This window comes from Colletotrichum truncatum (genome assembly GCF_014235925.2).
Source record: "Colletotrichum truncatum strain CMES1059 chromosome Unknown Contig_0007, whole genome shotgun sequence".
NCBI lineage: Eukaryota > Fungi > Ascomycota > Sordariomycetes > Glomerellales > Glomerellaceae > Colletotrichum > Colletotrichum truncatum.
This window is the reverse complement of record NW_027222404.1, coordinates 1203411-1225985: the sequence shown is the minus strand read 5'-3', so window position 1 is coordinate 1225985 and position 22575 is coordinate 1203411. Positions and strand designations below refer to the sequence as shown.

Here is a 22575-nt window from a genome sequence, read left to right as displayed (position 1 = left end):
ATGAGTGCACCTTTTTACAAAGTGAGGCAAGAAAAGATTGTGGTCTTGTTTTTATATTTTCTTTTCATATATATTTCATATTCCTCCTGGGCCGATCGAGCGGCGCTCTCCCCCAAGCCCATGGTGAATGTCAGACAAGCTCATTTCCCCCCAATCGTTTTCAGATACGAGACGAAAAAATCGGACAATAGCTCGTAATATCAACTAACTCCAACCCGTATAATATATACCATACCCTACTAGCGCTTTATTGACATGAAATGAAGCTGGATTCCCCCTACTACTATCAACAGAGCCTTTTTATTTTCTCCTTTGGAAATTCGATCATTTCCAAGACCTGAGCAGTACGGAGTCGCTTTTGGGTGTATGACGTCCAAACGTTCCCGGATACCTCAACACAAAAGCTGCCATAACGAGCGCCATTAAGAGGGCATCAAAAACGTATATGGGCCATTCGTTTTGGAGTAGATATCCTTCTTGGCCCTGAACGAACTCGGCAACTCGAAAGACAGATCGTACCATGATGAGTATGCTGACGGCGTACAAGATGGCCAGACGCTGTCTCCACGCCACTTCTGGATCCTGCGACTCTACCGTAGCATGCCTAGACATGCGGAAATGGAAAACCACAGTGGTAACCATGAAAAACCCAAAGATGATAATCTGGATGAACAATCCCGCAACGACGATCTTTTCGCCCAGGGCCGCATTGTCTCCAGTTGCCATAAGGCCGGCTGCTCCACCTTGGACAGTAAAGGAGAGGACATCACCGAGTACGAAGGTCTTGGTGAGCCACCGCATCGGAACAAGCGAGTGTGCTTGGCCGTTGCAGGCAATTATGACACGGCCCAAAATCATATAGATGGAGGCGGCGAAGAGCGCTGGGGCCAACAAGATGAAGGTATTCTGGATGACAAAGGGCATAAGCTGGTCGGTTTTGCTGTGTGCTGAAGCCCGAGCTGCGAATCCTATAACTTCAACTGACCCGTGGAAATGCCGTTAGCAGAGGACAAGAGGAAGAAAAAAAGGGGTCGGCCAATAAGGCCAGACGGGCACATGAGCTCACAAAGTCCACCGATAACGAAGGCAGTAAAGTACCATGTTTTCGTCTTGCACATTTTCCATAACAGGGTAATGGTCAGAAGAGCGAATATCCAGGCAAACAGAATCGCAGCAATGATATTCGGAACGTAGTTCCAGAGATAATAGCCGAATCGGTACGGTTTCAACTCGGCCATGATGTTGTTTGAGATGTGATAGTAGATATGAGGAAGGCAACTGTAATTACGCTCTCCAGATGGCCACTGATCAATCTTACGAGAGAACAAGAAGATGGTCAAAAGCGATAAAAGTAACAACCTTGGACGAGACGGGAGGCGAGAGCAAACAAAAGATGATGAAGGTATGAGATTGTTTTTCATCTAAAGATACAGGAAGACTTGCCATGCAAGTTCATATACATTTCAAAATCTCCAGACTTTACCCAGGGAGTTAGCGCTCACCGTTGAGTTGTCCCAGTTGATTTGCCAAGCAACCAAGGTTAACAGGGTTGGGCCTGGTCGTTTAGGGGCTCCACTGGACGGAGGGTGGCGCTGCCGTGGGGTCGCTAGTTCGTTCCGAAAGGTCGTTCCGGGCGTGATATTATTGGTCAGCATCCCAGAAACCGAGAAAGCGAACGCTTTAAAAAGAAACCGATTGCCATGCAATTTAATAGGGCTAGCACCTTGCGGTTCGTTTTCAACTACCTGCTCTGATTTTTGACTCGGATTAAATCCGAATGCTCCATGGGACTTTAGTCTGCCGATTTTTCTTGCACAGCGACTGGACAGTGGGCATGATCATGTCGTACGAATCTGCATTACCATCGGAAGGCTCCCGTCGTGGTCACCGAAAGTCTCGTTATGGCTGCGGCGAGTGCAAGCGTCGGCGAATCAAGGTATGAGCCACAATCCGATCAGCCCCTAGCAGCCTTTATGGATACTAAGACAAGCCCAAGTGTGATGAAACCCATCCTATCTGCAGAAAATGTGCCGTCTCCGGCAGGACATGTCCCTTCACCTTGTTGCATCCTAGCCTCCCGGACGAAGAAAACGAATCAGTCGTCTCCTCAACGGGGTCTAGCCAGCATCATGCATTGCCTTGGTCTCCCCCGGCCGACCCTGCACAGTGTCGACTTCTACACCACTTCTCGACATCTGGAGACTTGTTCCTACCACAGGCCAAGTTACAAGCTGGAGGCCTCTTCAAAGCTAGTGCCATCATCGAAGAAGGTCTCTCATGTAGCTTCTTACTCAACGAGATCCTGGCGTTCTCTGCTCGCCACCTCGCAACCTGCCTGCCTAATCAGAAGGCCGATTATCTCAGTCAAGCCAAAGCGTACCAGTCACATGCTATCACAATCTTTACAAATAGATCCATCAACATCGATGGAACCAACTGTGTGCAAGTGCTACTTTTCAGTTGGCTTCTCGGAGTTCACCAGTTGTGTGATGTCAGTCTGAATGAGGATCCCTCAGATCTGCTCAAAGACTTTATTAAGTACCTGGTGATCTATCGTGGAGTGAGAACAGTGGCCACGCAGGCGTGGCAGCTTATGTTGCAGACGAATTTGAAGGAACTCCTCGACGACAGCCAAGCTCGAGCCACTGTTCTCGGAACAGGCAACAAAACTTTATCCACAAAGACGCTCATTAAAGAGAGTCTGGGATTAGACGAGGAACAGAAATTAGACTGTGAGGAAGCGATTTCCAGGCTCGAGGCCGCCTTTGATTTGGAAGGGACAGTCGCATCCGAGGATGCCGAACAACAGTGGCTCTTTTACGTTCTATCTTGGCCCCTGACGGTAAGACGTGGGTTTCTCTCCGCCACCGAATCAAGGCGACCAGAGGCTCTTATTGTCATCGCACACTACTGCGTCCTGTTGCACTGGTGTCGAGAACATTGGATCGTTGGTCCGACTGGCCGCGTTCTCTTTGGGTGTGTTGAAGCCACCTTGGGTCCTGGTTGGGAAAGATGGATGCAATGGCCCAAGTCAGTTATAGATAAGGCAGACTCATAAGTGGTGATATTGAATTAAAAAAAAATATGTTCGCAATAAGTAAAACTCATAGTTAATGTCCAAGGAGCTCGTGATATACGGTATTTGATTCTGGTTGTATACGAAGTCTCCTATCCATACCTCCTATTTTCTTGCCTAACTTTCATCTAAATCGAGACCCATCTTTTGAACTAAGGATTTCAATTATGGGTACATTCGTTGGTTGTGCTTAGTGGGAATGGAAAGATCCAACTACATCTGGTAAGGTTGCCGCCTCTTATAAAAGGACTACGAAACCACGACATGACCTTTGTCTCAGACGACCAAGCCTTACATTCATTCTTCTATTCACCGACGGGAATCTTTAATATGTCATATCCTGTCATTTCACTCTCCGCCTGCGCGGACGCGAACATCTCTGTGCCTATCCTCCCTGGCGCCGAAATACTGTCTCTTAGCGCAATTCCTGTACTCAACTACACCCAAACCGCGTCGCAAGATTACAACTACAACCATCCTACCATCAAGGCAGAGAACCTTGATTTCTGCAATGTTACAATCACCTACACTCACCCCGGACAGGAAGATACTCTGGGTGTCGAAACCTGGTTGCCTTTCAACAACTGGAATGGTCGGATCCAATCCGTGGGTGGCGGAGGTTGGATTGCTGGCCGATTTTTCCTCTCCTACCAGGCAATGACTGGTGCGGTTGCAGAGGGATACGTGACATCCAGCATCGACGCCGGACTTCAGGATCGTGCTGGCCAGACAGCCTTCGTCCCGGATGAATGGGCCATGGTTTCGGAGGGCAATGTTGACCTCTACAAGCTACAAAATTTCGGCTCAGTCGCTTTACACGACCAGGTAAGTTTCCTGAGCACTGACACCTCAATACTCACCTCCATCTTTTTGGGTTGACCAGAGTCTATCCCGATGGATGGTGCTAACAATGCGATAGTCTATCATTGTGAAGGCTCTCACGGAGAGCTTCTACGGGCAGAAGCATGAGTACGCCTACTGGAGCGGTTGCTCCCAGGGTGGACGGCAAGGCCTCATGCTCGCTCAGAGATTCCCCGACGCGTATGATGGCATTGCGGCCGCGGCTCCTGCCATCTACTGGAACGAGTTCTTCTCAGCTTCCATCTGGGCTCAGATTCTCATGAACGACCGTGAAGAGTTTCCGCCCGGTTGCGAATTCGATTTCATCACGGCCGCCGCTATTGCCGAATGTGATCCGTTGGACGGTCTTGTGGATGGACTCATCTCTGACGAATCGTTGTGCAAATTTGATCCTACGGCTCTCGTTGGAAAGCAGTTCAACTGCTCTGATACCGGCAAAGTGACCGTGCTCAGCGAAACGGCTGCCGTGGTAGCTAAAGCGGCTTGGGAAGGCCCTCGCACGCAAGAGGGAAACTTACTCTGGTACGGACCCAACATGGATGCTCGAATTTCTGGAGATGCATCCGGCGGAGCGCAGACGTCGGACCTAGGTTACGCCCAAACTCTGTGCCAGAACGGCTCCTGCCAGGGGTCTCCCGTAGGATTTGGTGATAAATGGATCCCGCTCTTCGTCCAGAAGAATTCTTCCGCATCCTGGACAGACATAACCCCCGGAAACTTTTCGAAGCTGTTCAAAAGGGCACAGCAGGAATTCAACTCGATAATCGGAACCACCGATGCAGACTTGACCGAATTCCGCGCCGCTGGCGGAAAGCTCATCACGTATCACGGCGCAGTACGTATTCCCCCCTTCTCCCTTAGTTTCAGAACTCAGTAACTAACAATCCCCTTTGGAGGCTGATGGTCTGATTCCATTCAAGCAAACGGTTCACTACTACAAGGAAGTCTTGCAGATCGATCCCGACGCCCAGGACTTTTATCGGTTCTTCGAAGTGCCTGGTTTAGGTCACTGTGCTGGCGGTGTAGGTGCACAGCCGACAGCTACATGGGATGCCCTAGTTGCCTGGGTAGAGAAGGGTCAAGCTCCTGATTCATTGCCGGTTGACTACACCAACCCCCAAGGACAAAATGAGGAGCGCCTTCTTTGCCCCTATCCTCTGCAGCCGCGTTTGTCCGGAGCTGCGGGACGTAATGGCACCGAGGATCGCCAGTGGCAGTGCCTGAAAGCCTAAGATCGGTTCGGTGGTATGGTTGTTCTTACCAGCGGCAGCACGATGCAATGGCACATGTCTGGTATCTTAGCACGCTGGCTCAAACGCATCATTTAGCGTGAAGGACATTCCCCGAGGAAACCGTGGCAGCCAGTATCCATGCTAGAGAATCAAGAATCAAGAATGTTTTAGCCTCAACTGGGGCTTTTAAACTATTGATGCAAGGTGCGTGTTGTAATGGTGTGAAATTATAAAAACTAGGTGGTGCCATGCACGGTGCAAATGATTGGTGTTTTTACCAAACCAGAAGTGGCATGGTTGCCGCATCATTGTAAGTTTGAATACCACAGATGATACAGAAAGAACAGAAAGAGGCCTTTTGAAAGTCAGGTATAGCAGAGAATCACGATACGCATAGATGGACGGGATTGATGATGAGTTTGTTAGTGGCTGAAGCCACTAGGCCTTTTGCAGCGATAAAAGCCTCCCTACGGACACCTGTCAGGTCCATTATTGATTAGGTATACAACCATGTCTCCATCCGTTCCATAGAGACGCACCATACACGCGTTAACTTCAAATCATATTTGTGAAAGCCCGACTGACCTATGTGGCCCGCCCCAACATGATGCAACGGTGCGGGTCTGCTCAGTATCCGTCAGTTTGCGAGCAGATGCGAGCGAGCGGGTTTGAATGCGAGAAGGTGGGTCCGAATGCGGGAAGTGGATCTAAATGCGAGCGGGTGGGCACAGAACGCGAGCGTTCCTTATTTCCCCACACTTTATGCCCCGTTGGCTAGCTAATGACTTTTCAATGATCGGAATGCTCCTAAATTACCTTCTCCTTTGGTGATTACGTTCAAGTTAGTTGTCTTGTTAGTTGTTCTCACGGACACGTGATATTCGACCATAAATCATAAGAAAATACCACAAGATAAGGTAACAATGCCTCATCATGTCTTGACCCTAGGTTTCTTCACGGTTTAAGCATTACTATCAAGCGTGCTGGAGGATCACGGGGTCCCGGCGGATTCAATCGAAATCGCCTCCGGCCTCCTTTTGAATGAGAGATTTCACATGTATTGCGTCCTTGAACAACCTGTACTCTCAAGTGTGAACAGCAGCCCTTGTTCCCAAGACGAGTTCACCTGCAAGAGCGGACCAGGTCGTTCAATATTTGTAAGATTGGGGGTTTCAGATATTAAGCATCGAGTTGGGCAAGCGTTGCATCAAGTTATTCTGGCTAGCTAAAATTTTGGTTCCCCTCTTATAACATTGGTGGATCTAGTGCTTCGATCTTAGCCATGTCGCCACACTTCCGAATCCCCACATTTTACGCAGTGAGTTTTCGGTTCTTCTTTTCTTGATATCCTCCACCGCTGGGCTGAAAGATGCTGCTAAGCAAGGTCGCTAAACACTTTTCCTCCGTGGCTGTTGCGCAGATATCGTGCTGTGGCCCACGATTTTAAAAGTAGGCAAGCGGGTTGGTTGCGTTGGGGAGCATCGTCTGCTGAACATCCCAGTGCTCCGTTATGCAGGTGCCATTAAGTCCGAAGATGTCCACAATAGCCTTGTCGAGAGTACCCGGTTGAATGCGGTGGACGTGGAGGGCCACGTAATTCAAGTCTGAGATGACCCGCGTGACATTGTAGATGAGGCCCGGGGTGGCAAAGACTTGACGCATGCCTGCTTCCGCAATGGCCTTTCCAGACGGAGCAAGGGGGTTGTGCTGAATGTAGGGGTCAACAACGTAGGACACGAGCGTGTCCAAATCCTTTTCCGCGTATGCCTTGGCCCAGATGGCGGTGGCCTCGCGTTGAGCGGCAAGGAGTTTTTCAGGCGAACCCGATATCGACTCGGGCAGATCGGGGAGGACTTTGCAGGCAACACAGGCTTCACATGCTCGTGAAAGCAGGCCTACAAAAGCAATTGAAGAGAGTCTCATTTTGAAAGTGAGCTTTTGAAGCGTTATAAGGATGTTATTTCTTTGTGTAATGATAAATTATCAGATGAGCAGACCTCTGGATGTGAGAAGCGATGCCATTATATACGGTATGTTAGCAAGCACTCAATCTTACTTTGCCCTCAAGTTATGCCGTGATGTAGGACGAAACCCGACGGAATTTGGCCTTGCTATGTCAGCTTTTGTTTCCGCACTTAGCGGAAGCATTTCACCCAGGCTTAATTAGTGCGCTAATACCGTGATCCCTTCAGTCCCACGCGCCGTTGTCCTTCTCCTGAGATCTGCTGGGCGGGGGCCCTCGATGAGCTTGCGTCAACAGGATCTCGGGTTTCCGGTAACATAGCTAACCCGCCCAGATGCAGCTCAAAGAAATATGGAAGTATTAGTGGACCTTGCGCTTGTTTATCGCCATAATCCACGACTCATCTTTCGACCCAGTCATACAACGACAGTGAGACGAAGCTGTGCCAAGGAAGTCCATTCAGTCCTAATAAGTCAAATTTAACTAGAGAACTCCACCATTTGAGTATCATTTGACGGGTTTATGATTTAAGCCCTATGTGTGTTGCTTTGGTATGTGGCTGGGGGTGTGGGGTGATGGGTGGGGGTTCAACAACAACAGTCGAGACCCTACTACCTTTACCATATGTTGATGGGTCTGGGTAGAATGGACTGATTCAAATGATCATTCTCAGCGGGAAGTATCCTTCAAAGACCTGGTGAAGGATGGCGATGCTTAGCTCCCTGTGCGACCGCTCCTGAGCTGCGATCCCTCCAGCTTGCTTTGGAATAGTCTTTACTCTTACGGTTTCAATGAAAACTTCCAAATTGGCGATTATTCAGGTGCTACACCGCTCATCAAATGAGCTTGCCTTCCCGAAACTAGCGATAACCTAACGTATAACAGTATGCCAGGGGCAATGGATTCGTTTGAATCAGTGAGCCTTGGCATTTGGGACCTAACGAGACTGGAAATTCTTAGCGGCATACCTACTCAAATGTCGGCGAACCCGCTGCAGAAACTACATCCCTTGGATATCAAAGAAAAGCTCTTTGCCCTGACTCATGAAGGGCATTCAGCAGTGGAGTTAAGGGTCATTCATCGAGCTTGGATACGTGCAGTTATGGTGCTACTACGGCATTTGGCTAATCATTTTCACCAAATCTATGGCCGTACCTTTGTGGTGAATCGTCTGGAGATTTAACGTTCGGTCAGCCTACAAACACATCAGTTGAAACAGTAGGGCTGGTTTTCAGCTCAATCTTGATAGCTCCATCACTAAAAACCTGCCGCACCCACTACTCAAATAAGATTAGGTAGACAGCCAACCATGGCTAGCAGTAACTTGTCAAGAAGTGTAAGATGTCAGTGGCTTTTTTTTTTTTTTTTTCATTCACTTTGGGGCGTAGAGCTGAGACGAGACTTAATCATGATATAGACACTGCCGAACAGGAAAGCTGTCGGAAGACGTCCCAGCGGAAAACATTTCCTAATTGCTAGCTTGGGCGGCGCAAAAATTCTTCCTCTTTAGGATAATGCAGTCCTTGTAAGACGCCAAACAAGGCAAAGCACGCAATGGTACTTGGTATGGGTGGCCCGTCCGGCCGGTTGGTTGGGGCGGCTGTGGAGCTGCGGACTTGCGGAGCTCACTTCCGGATTACAGCACATCGGGGGTTCCGAAATCTATCCAGGGTTAAAGGGGCCAAAGTCGAGTAGGGGGTTGCGCTGAAACCTCGGGAAATAATTATACAAAAAATACACAGTGTAAATACAGTTTCCCATCCGAAAATCAAGCATATGCTCTGATTTAAAGTACTTGAGTTGTGCATATACAGAGCTTATATACCCTATAAAATACGCTTAGAAGGGTCTATTAGGGTTCATTAGGGTTCGTAAGTGCTTGATAGTTTCTAGGATTATGGTCACTTTGGAGTTAGTGAGGCATGCTTCTTACTGTGCTAGATGGATAAATTGTCTCTATGTAAAGGCGATGTTGCTGGTGTGATGCGTAAATATTGCCACACACCCCTGGCTGGAATCCAGACCCCTGCCGTGCTGTAAACCCATTTGCTTCTATAGACCAAGTACATAAGCAGTAGTGATGGCATGTCTCTAGCATTGAGCAGATTATATTTTCAAGCATCCTGGCGGAAGTCATGAGAGCGTGGCAGTATTCCAATATTGAAGGAACCCTCGAAGAATCCATTGCACTTAAGCTCGATATTCCTGCCCCCAAGAAATCAGCTCTTGGAAAAGATGAAATCATTGTCGAAGTCATCTGCGCCTCCCTCAACCCTGTCGACTATAAACTACCTGAATCTGGACTTATTGGCCACATCATGATCACTCGACCTGCCATACCTGGCCTGGACTTCTGTGGTCGTGTTGTCTCAAAACACCCTTCCGTCACTGCTCTCGAGCTAGGGCAGATTGTTTTCGGCGGATAATCCAATCCAAGCTCGAGAGGAACACTGGCTGAATACATTGTCGTGTCGCAAAATAACTGTGCACCTCTGCCTAGTGGAATCGACGTCGGTCAAGCGGCAGCTGTAGGGACAGCAGCAGCGACAACAGCGTACCAGTCGCTCATCCCAGAGTCGTTGAAGCCCGGTGCTAGGGTATTTATCAAAGGCGGAAGTGGCGGCGTTGGAACTTCTTGGACTGTCCAGCTTGCAAAGGCTATGGGATTTCAAGTGGTGGCAACATGTTCAACCGGTAATGTTGAATTATGTAAAGGCTTGGAGCCGACGAAGTAATCGACTATGAAAAGGACGATGTAATCTCTTACCTTAAAAGCAAAGGTGCGGTGTTCGATATCCTTACCGACAATGCCGGAAGCAGCATAGAATTATATTATCTAAGTTACCAACTCCTCAAGTTGGAAGGGACATTTGTTCAAGTAGGGGTAGGTGAAGTCATAACAACAGTTTGTAGCTTTGTCTAGTGGCCAAGTAACTTCGGCCACTGATATGTAGTGGACTGCAATACTAGGTACTTTGTTAATATGCAGAACGGTTCGCATTTCTTCAGCCGGATTAGTAGCTAGATGTCCGAACAAAAAGCAAAGGCTATCATTAACTCTTGCTCCCCCTTGGAGGGAAAGGAAGGGGCCGTCCGGCTCCTTGTATTACGCCTCCTATAACCGTAAGGGGGGTCCGGCAGGTAGGTCCAGTCGCGCAGGCGGGCACCCAAGACTATAAATAGAAAACAACAAGTACTACGCTTAGATAATTAATCTAACCCTTCCTAAGCCTAAGCACTTGAAAGATTAAAGACTAGGTAGGGTAGGTAACTAAATCGCAACAACTAGAAACTAAAAAAGTCCGATATCGCATTGCCCGCATTATCAAAAGCGTCCCCAACATCGTTGGCTACATTTACGACCGCATTGCCTGCATCATTGAAGACACTTCCGACATCGCTCATGGCATCGCCAACCGCCGAAGCAACATCGTCAGCTGCGTGGCCGACGGCACTGCCGGCATCGTTCAGCACGGAGCCAACGTCGCTAAAGGCGTCGTCGATGGCTTCGACGGCGTCATCAGCAGCATGACCTACCGCACTTCCGGCGTTATTCAACGCCGAGCCAACTTCGCTAACGACGTCATCGACCACTTCAGCGGCCTCCTCGGCGCCCTCCTTGATGTATTCTGCGACTTCCTCAACAGTCTCAGCGATATCCTCAGCGATCTCGACAATCTTGGCGCCAATCTCCTCGAGGAACTTGCTGGCTGCGTCCTTGATCATCTCCCACAAATTGCTGAAGATGGCCTTGATGAACTCGGCCAGCTTGAAGTGAGACTGCCACTCAATGTGAATGTCAATATCCTGGCCAAGCAGATTCCCTTGCACATTGACAATCAGGGGAGGGCCGTCCGCAACGAAGCTCGAGATAGACCCCGAGAACTCGATCTTGTTGATGTTGATGAGCTCCGCTGCCGCGCTGGCGATCCACTTGCCAATGTTAAACCCGACGCTCAGGACATCGTCGGCGAAGCTGGACGAGTCCTGCTCGGCGAGCTCGCAGGCCTGCCGGGCCAGCTTTATCTCGACCGTGTTCTTAAGGGCGTTTTCGAGGTCCTTCTCGGTTTTGACCACGGCGAGATACTCAGCGCACTTGTATCTCTCGGCGAAAGCCTTTTCTGCGGGAGAGACCATGGATTCTACCACCCTTTGACTCTCTCTGAGCACGGCTTTGGCTTGCGTCGAGGCGTCTAGCTCAGGAGAGCGCTTTTCGGCATCATCCAAAGCCTGGGCTGCGCACTGCACTATCTTTTCCTGTTGCAACTTGATCTCTTCAAAAGCGGCCATGGCGGTTTCCATCGCAGCGGTCTTGGACTTGATCAGGTTGTCCAATGAAACTTCATCAGTAGCAATCGCAACCTCCGCGGCGATGAATTCCGACCCCTCAATGACCAGCTCTGCGGCTTCAAGAACAGCTCGAACGGTTTCCAGAGCTGCGGTCATGGCCACTTGCTCGGCAACCTTGGCGGCTTTCTCTGCTAGCAAGACAGGCATACCCATGAGAGATGCTTCGTTGAGACGGCAGTCAATGTCTTTCAGATCTTTGGAGATCTTATCAGCCGCAATGACAGCTCCGTTCAATCTCTTCCTCGTCTGTTCCATATCAGAGCGAGCGCTGCCGAAGCTGAACTTGAAGGCATTTCGCTTTTCGTTAAGGCCACTCTGCGCTTGGCGGACCACCTCCTCGCTCTGATTCTGCGCCTGCTGAAGGCTTGTCTCGGCTAGGTGAGTAGCGACAGCCGCGTCGTGACGGGCTTGATCCAGCTTCGCTACGGCGGCAACAACGGCGCTGGCATACGACTTTTCTGCCGCCGCGGCGTTATTTTCGAGCCGCTGCTTGTAGCTCTGCGCCTCGGACTTGGCATGATCCAGTGCCGAGATGATGTCCCGCTCCTTGGCCCCCCAGATCTGTCTAGCTGCGTCGAGGCGGGTGCGAGCTGACTCGACGGACGCATTGAACTCGTTCTCCTTGTCCGACAAGATCCTCTTGGCCTCGTCAAAGTCTGCGTGATCGCGCATCGAGTTGATTTGCTTATCGAGCATGTCAATGATGTAATCGAGGATATGCTGCTCCATCAGGCCATAGATTGAAAAGTCGGCATTTGCGAGTGACGAAAGATTCTTAAAGTCGATATCGCCGATCAGTTCCGCCTCGAGCTTGAACTTGATCCAGTCCGATAGCGAGATATCTATCCAGAAGTTGAATTTTTGATTGGGGTAGACCTCAGCCTCGAGGTGCATGGCGGCCGAGAGTGCCCAGAGGTCTACAGAACCATCGATGAGGACTTTTTGCGTCGATGAAGACAGCTCAATATCCACAATGGGGTCCTCGCAGGTAGCTCCTCTGACCTTGAGAGGCCCCAGCTCGAAATGTTCGATTGTGGCCATGATCTTGGCCATTTTGCCAATCGTGCAGTCGAACTTGGCCGTTTTGCCGAAAATGGTCATAACGCCCTTCAGCGACACACCTGGTGGGTAATACGTCTCCGCGATTAAGGCGCCGGTAGATAGGTATAGCTGAATGTCATTGAAGTACAGGAAATTATCTGGCTCCGGGAACTGGTGCTCACAAATCTGAGACACGAACTTGACAAAGTCAACAACGCCCAGGTCCTTCACGGCTGCGACGAGGATTTGTTCCTTGGGGTTCTGGCTGAGCTTCATGGCGAGTTTGGCCTCCTTCTTGCCGATCATGATCTGACCAGCAAGACCAATAGAACCGGGCATTCCCGTGGTGAAGAAGGTAGCATAGACGATTCCGAAATCAAGGGCGCATCCCTGAACAGTAACTTGCTTGCCAACATCACAAGGGTTTGTCCAGTCTGTCAACATCTGCGCATATGCAGCCGCGCCGGAGTGGCTTGCTTTGAGGCCCAGGGAAAACTGGAGGGGCTTGGGCTGCGTCTCGACCTTGACGTTGAGGAGAGCCTTGAGGATCATTTGGAACTCGAGATCTGTCTTTACAATCTCGATCATTAGCGGACCGGTGTATACGTGCTCGCCGAATGTCATGGTGCGGTCTGCAGGGAAGATAATGCTCAGCGCAAATTGTCCATCGACCAGAGCAGCGCGAAAAATCATTCCCTTGACGCTACCGCGCATAAGCTTCTCGAGCTCGGGGATGCTGTCAATGCTGGCGCAGAACTGGAAGCCTTTGGCGACTGGATAGTTGATGCCCTTATAAGAGCCCAGGGGAGCCTCGTGGTTGGACGCAACCAAAGCCAGCCGGTTCAACGAGATATCCAGGAAAGTCTCTTTCAGGTCCGGAACAATCCTGCTCGTCGTGACATCGCCGTCGACCTCACCGTAGATGGTCCAGCGGAAGTCGCCCTCTGGAGTCTTCTCGGTATGCAGCGCGGCCTTGAGCTCTACACCGTGGATGTTGACGTGGCCGAATATGTCGACTTTGGACGCTCTTGCGCACTGAGTGTCGAGCTTGCTGGCGATAAAGACGTCCAACGATGCGGCCTTGATGACAACATGCTCGAACTCGATGTCTCCAACGCTACCTTGGACGACGATGCCATCTCGCGAGAACTCCAAACAGCCACTTGTCGATGTATGGCCGTTGACAGTTACCTCACCTCGGAGTGCAAATCCTTTCGATGAGATGCATAGACTCATGGACCGCAACGAAACGTCGTGGGAGAACCCGTCGATCTCTAATCCAATAAGCTCGTGGAAGATTTCGCCCACGTCGTGCAATGTCAAATCGCCAATGTACGCTGTGACAGAATAGAACTCTATGCATGGTAGAAGGACTATTAGATACACCATTGAGGAATGATATGATTGGGGATACTATACCCTTCGAATAGTAACCACGCATACCGAATTTGGTCTTCCTCAGTTCCAAATTTGCTTCAATTCCTACGGAAAATGTCTTTTGCTTCGCAAAATTGTGGATCTCCGCTTCCAAAGAGACGTCAGATAACTAGAGGGGAACGAAATACTGTCAGAAATCCTTCAAGTGCGATAATGGCGAGTCTATTGAGAGAAGCTTACCTTGAGATCCTTGATACCAAAAATATTGTTCCACTCATCGTCCTCGAGGCGAATTTGCAGTAGCCAAGAGTCGAACGTTTTCCGGAGATAGTATTCGACGTGCAGGGGAACAATGCTGCCAGGGACGCTAAGATCCAGCTTGCCAAAGAAACCATAACCGAATTGCCAGGTGCTGCTTCCTCTCTTGGCAAGACTATACGTCTGGTATCCGTTCAGCTCTATGCCAATTTCTTGAAACGTCAGGATGTCGAGCACGTTGACCGAGACATGCTCTAGAGAACCGCGTAGCACGAAGGAAGGGGGCCTCGGAGGGATTGCATAATCGCGGCTCCCACCCAGCCAGGCGCTGAAGCGGAGGGAAGGTTTCTCCTGGTGGAAGAAGTCACGGAGGAAGTCCGACACAGGCTGCAGGGCTCCTCGAAAGACAAGGTCGGTCTCGAAGTAGAGCCCTTTAGTCCGACTAGAACCCCCATCCAGGGTGACCTCCTCTTGAAAACCGAGGATAGGATTCTCGAGCGAGATCGTATCCCACTTGCTGCCTTTCAGAGATGGCATGAAAGTGCCCAGCGAGATGGATCCATCTGGTGCGATTCTGATCTCTTCATTGTATGGGTGTAGAAGGCTGCCAGCATGCTCGTACACATAGATCTTGGATGGAATGAGGCCGAAGAGATTCAGATCGCCCATGTAGGCCGAGTTTGATAGACTTTCCAGGCCAGTTGGAGGTCCTGTGAAGGAAGAGGTCGAGGTCGTCCTTTTCAGAAGGAACGGATCAGTGTCCTTGGGCAAAGGCGAAGGATCCGGGGTGGGCAGTCCGTATTGCGAGAAGCCGGCCGGACCCTGGCCCGGAGGCGTGCCTGGTAGTAACTGAAAGAAAATCTCCTTGCCACTGGCGTCAAAGGCGACGGGTTGGATATTGGTAACCCAGGCTCCGCCAATGTCAAACCCGGGCGACGAGCGATCCTGTCCGGCGGTGCTCTGGAGTAATTGTTGGCCGGCTTCGCCTACGAGCAAAGATATGGAGCCTTTCACGAAGCTTTTAAGTCCCTGAGTATCTCCACTGAGAGCTTGTTGTTTCAATTTCTTCGATGGTGGATTGTCATCATGCTCGTCGTTGGAGAAGGAGCGATTGCGCTTCAAGATGCTGTCGAGATCCATAGCTGAATTCATGGCTGGCTTAGATGTTACATCTGATGAAGAGCTAAAGATTGTCTAAAGGGGAGGGAAATATGTCCCCTTTGGAAATTAGGAAAGTCTGAGAGACAGTTGATTTGTGGTCCACGAGGGGCCCTGGAAGAAGCGACGGGTGAACGGGATGATATTCATGATAGCACGAGCTTCGGACCACCAAAGTCGAATACACAAAGTCACCTACTACTGCCACGAACAATAAGCGCTTGGCTTCTTTGGCTTCAGCTGCCATGTGGCAGCCTTCATGCTCAGCTGGTGAGACAACTGCCAAAATGAGAATGCTTTGCCCGAAGAAAGCAAAACGTCGGGGTGCCGAAAATGAATCCAGACTACAGTATCAAAAGGCTCCGGTTCCTGTTGACTCGGGACTCTCACACCTCGAGCTTTCATATTGCTTTTCTCTGCGGGAGAAGTTGGGAGGGTGAGGGCTGCATGTGATGTCGTGGGAACCGCATTAGCCCCCGCATGTTCTCGATAGTTCAGGTCAGCTAGAGCTGCACGAGGGTTTGTGTCGAGGGGCGATGGGGTCTGGATCCATTTCTGGTATCTAAAACTCCGCTCTCGGTAGTCAATTGGAGGCAATTATAGGTTCAAAGACGGATGCTTTCGATCAGACAGTTTTCCTCTTGCCTGCACGTGGCAATATCGTGGCGTTTGCTGTGCAGTTCACATTCGGAAACAAGTTGGGCCACGACGTTTTCGTTTAATATTTTGCACCAACTCATGTCCATCTGCCGTTTGGTTTCGCAACCTTCTTAGACTCGGATTAGTTCGCAGCTCATCTGAGACTTGCCATGCTCAGCCGTCCAATCTAGAGCCCCTGTCTTCAGCCAACCACTTGCATACCTAGAAGCACGAAACAGCTTCCCGCACTTCCGTTTCAGTTTAACCACGCCCAGCCGCAGCCACTAGTGGGGCAATAGTTCGTCAATCGTCGTCGCCACCCATGGTTCGAGAGGGTTGTGGCCAGCGCCTCCCGCCAGCCTCCCGCAATACTTGGCTGCAGCGGCTGTGCATGCCAAGCTTCTTAGGTTCAAGAGAGGATCCAGATGACAGATTACTCCATAGTATGAGGTGAGAATGCAAGTATGCAGCATAACTGCGACATTCTAGCGATTTCTCCTCATTCTCGCCGTTCTCGCATGTTACATAACTAGTATATTTAAGCAGTTGCCCCTTTTCACTGGAGCGGCGCCTGTCTCTGCTTGGCTCTTCAGTGCAGAACTCAGTGTCTGTAACCAGAAGCCTTCTTGACGCAAGTTCCATGATCTGAGAATTCTCGCATATTCATCATCGCCGCGCAACATGGTGAACACACGGGGCAAACAGAACGTGGAAAATTCATGGAACCGACACATGCGAGGCACAGAAAGCCTGTGGTACTACGGAACAGAAAAGTTCCGCGCCATTGCATTTGACGCCCAGAGATATTTTGACGTGAGTCCGAGTGACCAACGAGGCACCCCCATCTTCGTGTCCGTCGAAACTGTGCTCGGCTTGGGATTCTCCCTGATAGGTAACGAGAGCAAGGACGACTATCACAATGAAGGAAATGGGAATGAGAACAAGTCAGATATCCATTGTGAACTCGCAAATATCCTTGACTGATCAGTATTTCTAGAGTCTCTGAGTGGACTGATGAGGAGCTCATTGAAGGAACTCCCACGGACTGGAAAATGTCCGAAAATAACAAAACAACAGGGGTCGTGATTAATATCAGGTTAAAAAATGGCACCTCAAGCACTTGTCGCATAAAGGTGCATGTCTACCCGAAAGCGCCGGACTCCTGGACCGCGTATGTTCGCAAAGTCCTATCCTTGGGTGGCGGAAAGACCTTCAAGCCGACGCGTCAATGCGATATGCCTCTGAAGTGGCCGTTGCTCGTGAAACCATTAGAAAAGCGCCAAAATCTGATACAGTCAAGATTTGGCCTTACGGTCAACGAGTTTTTCCGGCATTTGATAGCAGAGGCAAATACAGCCAACGCCGAGAGCAAAAAGACTGCCGGCATGCAAAATACCACCTATGGACAGTGGACGTTGCAGCTCTATGACGACTCGTCAACGCAAAACTACAAGATGGTAAGCCAGAGGATCCATTTACCTCCGTCCAAATCATCTGACCCCGCTATTGCACAGATGTCGGTAGACCCTTTCCAGCTCTACTCGACTTGGATACACGAAGATGACTGGCACTCGTACATGACGATGCTGTCGGAAACTGAAAAAAATCCCATCCGAAAGTTCATATCCCTCAAGAACATAAACGCCTGCAACACCTTGAATGATCTCATGCTCAAGGTGGGTGAGCGAGACCTCAAGATCCAGGGCGACTTGTCTCCTAAAGAACGAGAGGCTTGTGGCCTCAAGCCGGAGCAAGAGGCATACGATAAGGCCGCTCTGAACGGGTTCAACAGACGGAAGATATCCGAGGCCCTCAAGCAAAAGCGACTCCAGGGGATTAACTCCCAGATCAAGAGATACAACTTTTACAACGGCCAGACCACTATTGAAGTCGTGTTAGAGGCCTCCAAGATGGAATCTGCTTCTGGCAAGCGCCCCTCCCAGCTCACTCAGGCCGTAGTCATGGGAGGTGTTTCGGCAAGCGATGTAAGAGTTGTGCCCATGAGCGAGATTCTTTCAGTCACTGATCATTGCAATAGATAGCGACAGGCTTAGACTGGGAAAAGGGACGCCTGGCATCTGGTTTCTATTCCAGCGAGGTCGGTGCAAGTGACATTGGACAACATTATGCAAGCTATGATGCTGACAATGAAAATCAAACGCATTACAGTGGCTACATCTGTCTGCATTCTCCTGGGGCGGTTTCCTGCCAGCAGGCGCAAAGTCTGGGTTCTCGACAAGCCAGAACTTGGAGAATCTGATATTTGGTACATCCGAAACCAACTCCCTCATGACAAGGTAAAGAGTCCCATAACCACCTATGTATGGAGCCGGCTATGGCGAATAGTACTGCTTACATTTTCACCACTAACAGATATGAAATGGCATGGCAAGACTTCTACCGCAAAGAGCAGAAAATACATGATAGGGTAGCCACCGCAGAGAAAAAGAAACTGTATTCTCTGCAAGGGCGGTTGAGAATTCACTGCAACGATTTCTCTAAGCCTATCCGGTGCGATCTCTATGATACGGACAAAATATACAAGTTTGACGATTTCACCATCCCGAGAACGTTGGTCGAGGAAGCCGAACAGGCAGCCGACGAGCTTCTCGGAAACAAAAGTCCAATGTTGATGTGCCAGGCATACGATTCAAGCCATGACACGACAAGGAAACGTATTCAAGATGCCCGAACGCCCGGAGAAGGCACATCCGACGGCGAGATGCTGGCGCTTGCGCACGACTTTCCAGTCGTCGTCTATTCTATGGAATACAAAATCCAGAATGATTTCTATTCTCACATCCTGGACGAGGAGGGAACCGAAGCAAGTTTCTACTTCTTCCCCTTTCAAAGATCGCTCTATCACCAAGCCGAGGCAGTCCTCGACGCCCTCGCCTGGAAGACAATCAAAGAGAAAGCGGACTCGTTGCTGAACGAAGCGCTTGGCGAGGAGGATGCGGAGAAAGCATCTATAGTAAGTCCAACATCCCTCAGGAGCTGCAGTAGTGCGAACTCTAAAGATTATATTAGCCTGAATGGAGAGCAAAATCTGTCAGAAACGGCAGCGCTATGAAAAGGCTGGATCTAAGTATATTTGATGCCAAAAACCGGTTGAAAGGTTTGAAGATTGATCCAGACGAGGAAAGCGATAAAAAGTTGCTGTCACAGCAGCAGGAAAAGAAAACGTATTTTAAGATCCTCAGAAATAGCGGTTTATTCAAAAGATAATCCTGTGTCTAGGGTAAAAATGGTATGTTCCCCGGGTTCAACACTCTTGACTCCTTGCGGGTGCTCAATGAGGATGAATTCAAAGAACGGCCTGATCAGATCTAAACCACTGGGCTAAATTAGCCAAGGTGAACCTATTCTATAGAGGAAGATTAACGAAACAATGGGACCAGTGATCGACTCTCACAAAAACCAATCCCGCTGCCATTCCTGCTCCTCTGCAAGATTCTTTTACCTAATAGCTATGCAATGCGATCATGGTGAAAATGCATGCCAAGTGATTGTGCACTGGAGTGAAGAGAAAGGAAAGGCTTGCGAGGTACTAGTCGCAATTTGTATTCCAGATAGTGAAGATCCTAATAACTTGATCTCTTGCCCTCTCCCTTAGGGGAGGCCGCTACTTGCTTTATATGCCTAATCCCCATTTCCGCCGCTATGATATAGCAAGTGTGGCGCAGTGCTAGTATTAACCCCGATGAGAATAGAAGCAAGAAGCGAAGCTGGCGTTAGGTGCTTCTACACCCACCCTTACATATGACAACTGCTTGGTATTAGATAACATCTTCAGCAACCAGTGCGGGGGTCTACATTATCATCGAGGTCGCTTAAGTGAAGAGACGGGTCCTCCTCCTGGCTGGAGAAATGGTGGTCTCGGAGAAGATCATCAAAGTGGTACTAAGAGAAATTAGAGTCATTATGCGAAAAGCCCGGTCCGTATCGATCGTCCTCATCGCATTCCAGAGAGTTAACATGGCCTCCGACTCCTCAATCGCCCCCGGAACCGACCAGTCAAAAGAGGGGGACGTATGTTCAGTGTTATCAAAATTGGAATCGGTACGGAAGGTGCCGGCGATGTTGATGACTGCGCTACCGGGGAGAATACAGAGCGAGTCGTGATGGCCGACATCTTCCCAGGTTGGAGTCGAAGCTGTTATTGCGTGGCCAATTGCGGAGAAGGAAGTGAGGCGACCAACAAAAACGGACGGGGCGTCGTAACCATGGCGTTGTCAGAGGCAGAGAGGAGGACTTTTCGAATCAGTGGAACAAACTTTCTGGTTAAACTGGCGTACTCGGCCTTCCTTGACTCTCGATCTGCCATAGTCTCGTCGTCGGCAGTCTTCTGATCAAACTGCTTGAAGTGTTGCTCTACGGCAAGCCCTTATGCTTCCCGATACTTGGCAAACATTAAATTTGGTATTATGGTTGTGTTAGTCATCCAACGAGTGTCTCAGCACTGCTGCCTTTCTCTTTGATGTGATCTCTTCTGACAGCGATCGATTCTTTAACGACCTCTTCTTCTGGAGGTGGATGAGAGCTTGCAAAGCTAGCCGGAAGTACTGCGATAACATAGCCTTGACATCAACCAGATCGATTTCTTGGTTGTTGGCGAGCTCCTTGGTATCACCATTATTCTTAGTTGATCCAGATAAGTTATATAGGACGATGGAGCAGCAGAAGGGTTCCACCAAGGCCCTACATCGCACAATTACATTGTACTCTGGTAATTTCAAAACCGATGACGGTGGCTGTGAGCTATTGCATCAACTGATGACTCTCGACAGGTACAAACCACCCTATTTGAAGGGCCTATATTTATCCAACCACTGAAAAGCACGATGCTAGCTATTAGACTGGAAGTTCCAGCACTTGTGTCCAATTGGATAGTACCCCGCAGGCCCAAGTACCTGATGTCAGGGCGCAGTCAATGGAATAGCTACTGTCTAATAGGTTCAATTGTGACCCCCGTTAGAATGACTAGGTGCATCTCTCTCTACTACTTCAAGGCTTCCTGATGCGTTTACCGAAATCCTCGTTAGGGAAGCTAAACAGGTACAAAAATAGCATCAAAAATCTTAACTTTTGCCATGAATATTAATAAGTCATCCGAGTGTCTTTCCCACTGCACAGCGTTGACATAATGGTGTGCAGAAGGCATTTGGATGGTATTGGTGGCAGCCGAGATAGCACAACATGATATCCGTAAAGTAACATCCTCTTATTATTTTCCTCTGACTCAAATGTTAGGAGAATGTCCCGTTGAGCCAGATGAATGATGATTAGTGAATAGAATGCATCGGTAATAAATTTCCAGGAAAAGAAATGATAAACAGCTAACGTCGCACACCCACTTCTCGCACACCCCCACATTTCGCACACCCATAAATTGGGTCATCATGAGGTATTCATCAACTTCATAACTATAAGTCTGATTCGTCTCCTGCAACTGTGATACTATCGCCAGTTTTAATAGGTAATTCAGGCTCGCTAGATTCATCTGAGCTATCCTCAATTTCGCCAGCCTCAATTTGGGCTTTGTGAATTGCCTCAATGTTGGCAAACTTCGAATTTGGGCTCATTTGGACCTTACGCCGCTTCCGTACCATTCCAGCCTCAACTTCTGCTTCCAACATTGCAATCTTCTTCTCTGCTGTAGCCAATTGATAGTCCTTTTCATCAAATCCCTTTTGAACCTTCCGAAACAACAGTCGCTGCGTTTGCTGATCTTTATCCAACTTGCTGAATAAGCTAAGTTGATCATACAGATCAACTGTCTTCTTGGGCGTTGACCAGGCTACTATGGATGTAGCAGATGCCCAGTTTTCGTCTTTTCCACCATCAGAGGCCCTCATAGGCGTAGAATAGCCTGGCTTTGAGGGCTTGGAAGCATTCTCAAGCAGTAGAGGGCTCATGAGCGGTCGAGCTATCGAAATGGGCCATAGTCCTGTTGCTTTCCAGCCGCTTCTGATATTCTTGCTTGAAAATGCCATCTGGCGTGCATTTCCATAGCAGGTAAGAAAGTTCCGTTTGCCTACAACTGTAGAATCGTTGTGTTGAATGAGGTATCCAAGCTCTTTTCGATAGGTCGCCTTGAGAGGCCCAAAGACTGCTTGGTCTAGAGGTTGGAGAACGTGGGATGTATGTGGCGGTAGGAAAAGGAGATATATCTTGTGTTTATAACAGAGATACATAAATTCTGTTGTTTCATGACTGCCATGACCGTCTAGGATCAATAGTCTCTGCTCAGAGGGATGATCAGGCTTAGTCAGAGGGATAAAGATGTTCTCAAGCCATTCCACAGCTGTAGAGTCTGAAGTCCAGCCAATCTCAGTTGCTGTGAACTTCCAACCACTGTAAATATCACGTTTATGGATATCAAGAGGAAACCATTGTTGTTGAACCGATTTCCCTCGATAAATAACAAGTGGAGGAAGCGCCTGACCAGTTGCAGAGACACACTCAAGCATAGTTGTCCAAGCCCGAGACCCAGGCTGTTTTTTTCGCATTGATGAGCTTTCTGATGATCCCAGTACTAAGCCATTTGATCCTCTGCCTTCTAGGATACCAGTTTCATCCATGTTATAGCGATGATGTGGTTTGATCGCCTTGATCTC

The 22575-nt window shown here is 49.3% G+C and overlaps 8 protein-coding genes across 8 annotated transcripts; 4 read left to right on the top strand and 4 right to left on the bottom strand.

Annotated features, from left to right (window-relative positions):
• Window positions 1-324: 324 nt before the first annotated feature.
• Window positions 325-1238, bottom strand: CTRU02_210743 (RTA1 like protein; the record flags this gene model as incomplete). Its single annotated transcript, XM_070205505.1, has 2 exons — window positions 325-996; window positions 1062-1238. The coding sequence occupies 2 exons, from the start codon at window positions 1236-1238 to the stop codon at window positions 325-327; spliced, it is 849 nt and encodes a 282-aa protein (XP_070060748.1).
• Window positions 1239-1777: 539 nt separating this feature from the next.
• Window positions 1778-3058, top strand: CTRU02_210742 (Upc2 protein; the record flags this gene model as incomplete). Its single annotated transcript, XM_070205504.1, has 2 exons — window positions 1778-1936; window positions 1997-3058. The coding sequence occupies 2 exons, from the start codon at window positions 1778-1780 to the stop codon at window positions 3056-3058; spliced, it is 1221 nt and encodes a 406-aa protein (XP_070060747.1).
• Window positions 3059-3406: 348 nt separating this feature from the next.
• On the top strand, window positions 3407-5169 carry CTRU02_210741 (feruloyl esterase b precursor; the record flags this gene model as incomplete). Its single annotated transcript, XM_036722014.2, has 3 exons — window positions 3407-3901; window positions 3996-4772; window positions 4834-5169. 3 exons carry the CDS (start codon window positions 3407-3409, stop codon window positions 5167-5169), a joined length of 1608 nt encoding a protein of 535 aa, XP_036586386.2.
• A 1443-nt stretch (window positions 5170-6612) lies between these two features.
• CTRU02_210740 (uncharacterized protein) lies at window positions 6613-7092 on the bottom strand (the record flags this gene model as incomplete). Its single annotated transcript, XM_036722015.1, has 1 exon — window positions 6613-7092. The coding sequence occupies one exon, from the start codon at window positions 7090-7092 to the stop codon at window positions 6613-6615; it is 480 nt and encodes a 159-aa protein (XP_036586387.1).
• A 2175-nt stretch (window positions 7093-9267) lies between these two features.
• Window positions 9268-9558, top strand: CTRU02_210739 (zinc-binding oxidoreductase; the record flags this gene model as incomplete). Its single annotated transcript, XM_070205503.1, has 1 exon — window positions 9268-9558. One exon carries the CDS (start codon window positions 9268-9270, stop codon window positions 9556-9558), a length of 291 nt encoding a protein of 96 aa, XP_070060746.1.
• An 859-nt stretch (window positions 9559-10417) lies between these two features.
• Window positions 10418-15310, bottom strand: CTRU02_210738 (uncharacterized protein; the record flags this gene model as incomplete). The annotated part of the gene is made up of 3 exons (XM_036722016.1): window positions 10418-13878; window positions 13943-14069; window positions 14141-15310. 3 exons carry the CDS (start codon window positions 15308-15310, stop codon window positions 10418-10420), a joined length of 4758 nt encoding a protein of 1585 aa, XP_036586388.1.
• Window positions 15311-16636: 1326 nt separating this feature from the next.
• On the top strand, window positions 16637-19288 carry CTRU02_210737 (uncharacterized protein; the record flags this gene model as incomplete). The annotated part of the gene is made up of 7 exons (XM_036722017.2): window positions 16637-16899; window positions 16953-17412; window positions 17470-17940; window positions 17994-18053; window positions 18125-18252; window positions 18329-18929; window positions 19196-19288. The coding sequence occupies 7 exons, from the start codon at window positions 16637-16639 to the stop codon at window positions 19286-19288; spliced, it is 2076 nt and encodes a 691-aa protein (XP_036586389.2).
• A 2093-nt stretch (window positions 19289-21381) lies between these two features.
• On the bottom strand, window positions 21382-22539 carry CTRU02_210736 (transposase; the record flags this gene model as incomplete). Its single annotated transcript, XM_036722018.2, has 1 exon — window positions 21382-22539. The coding sequence occupies one exon, from the start codon at window positions 22537-22539 to the stop codon at window positions 21382-21384; it is 1158 nt and encodes a 385-aa protein (XP_036586390.2).
• Between the last annotated feature and the right edge of the window lie 36 nt (window positions 22540-22575).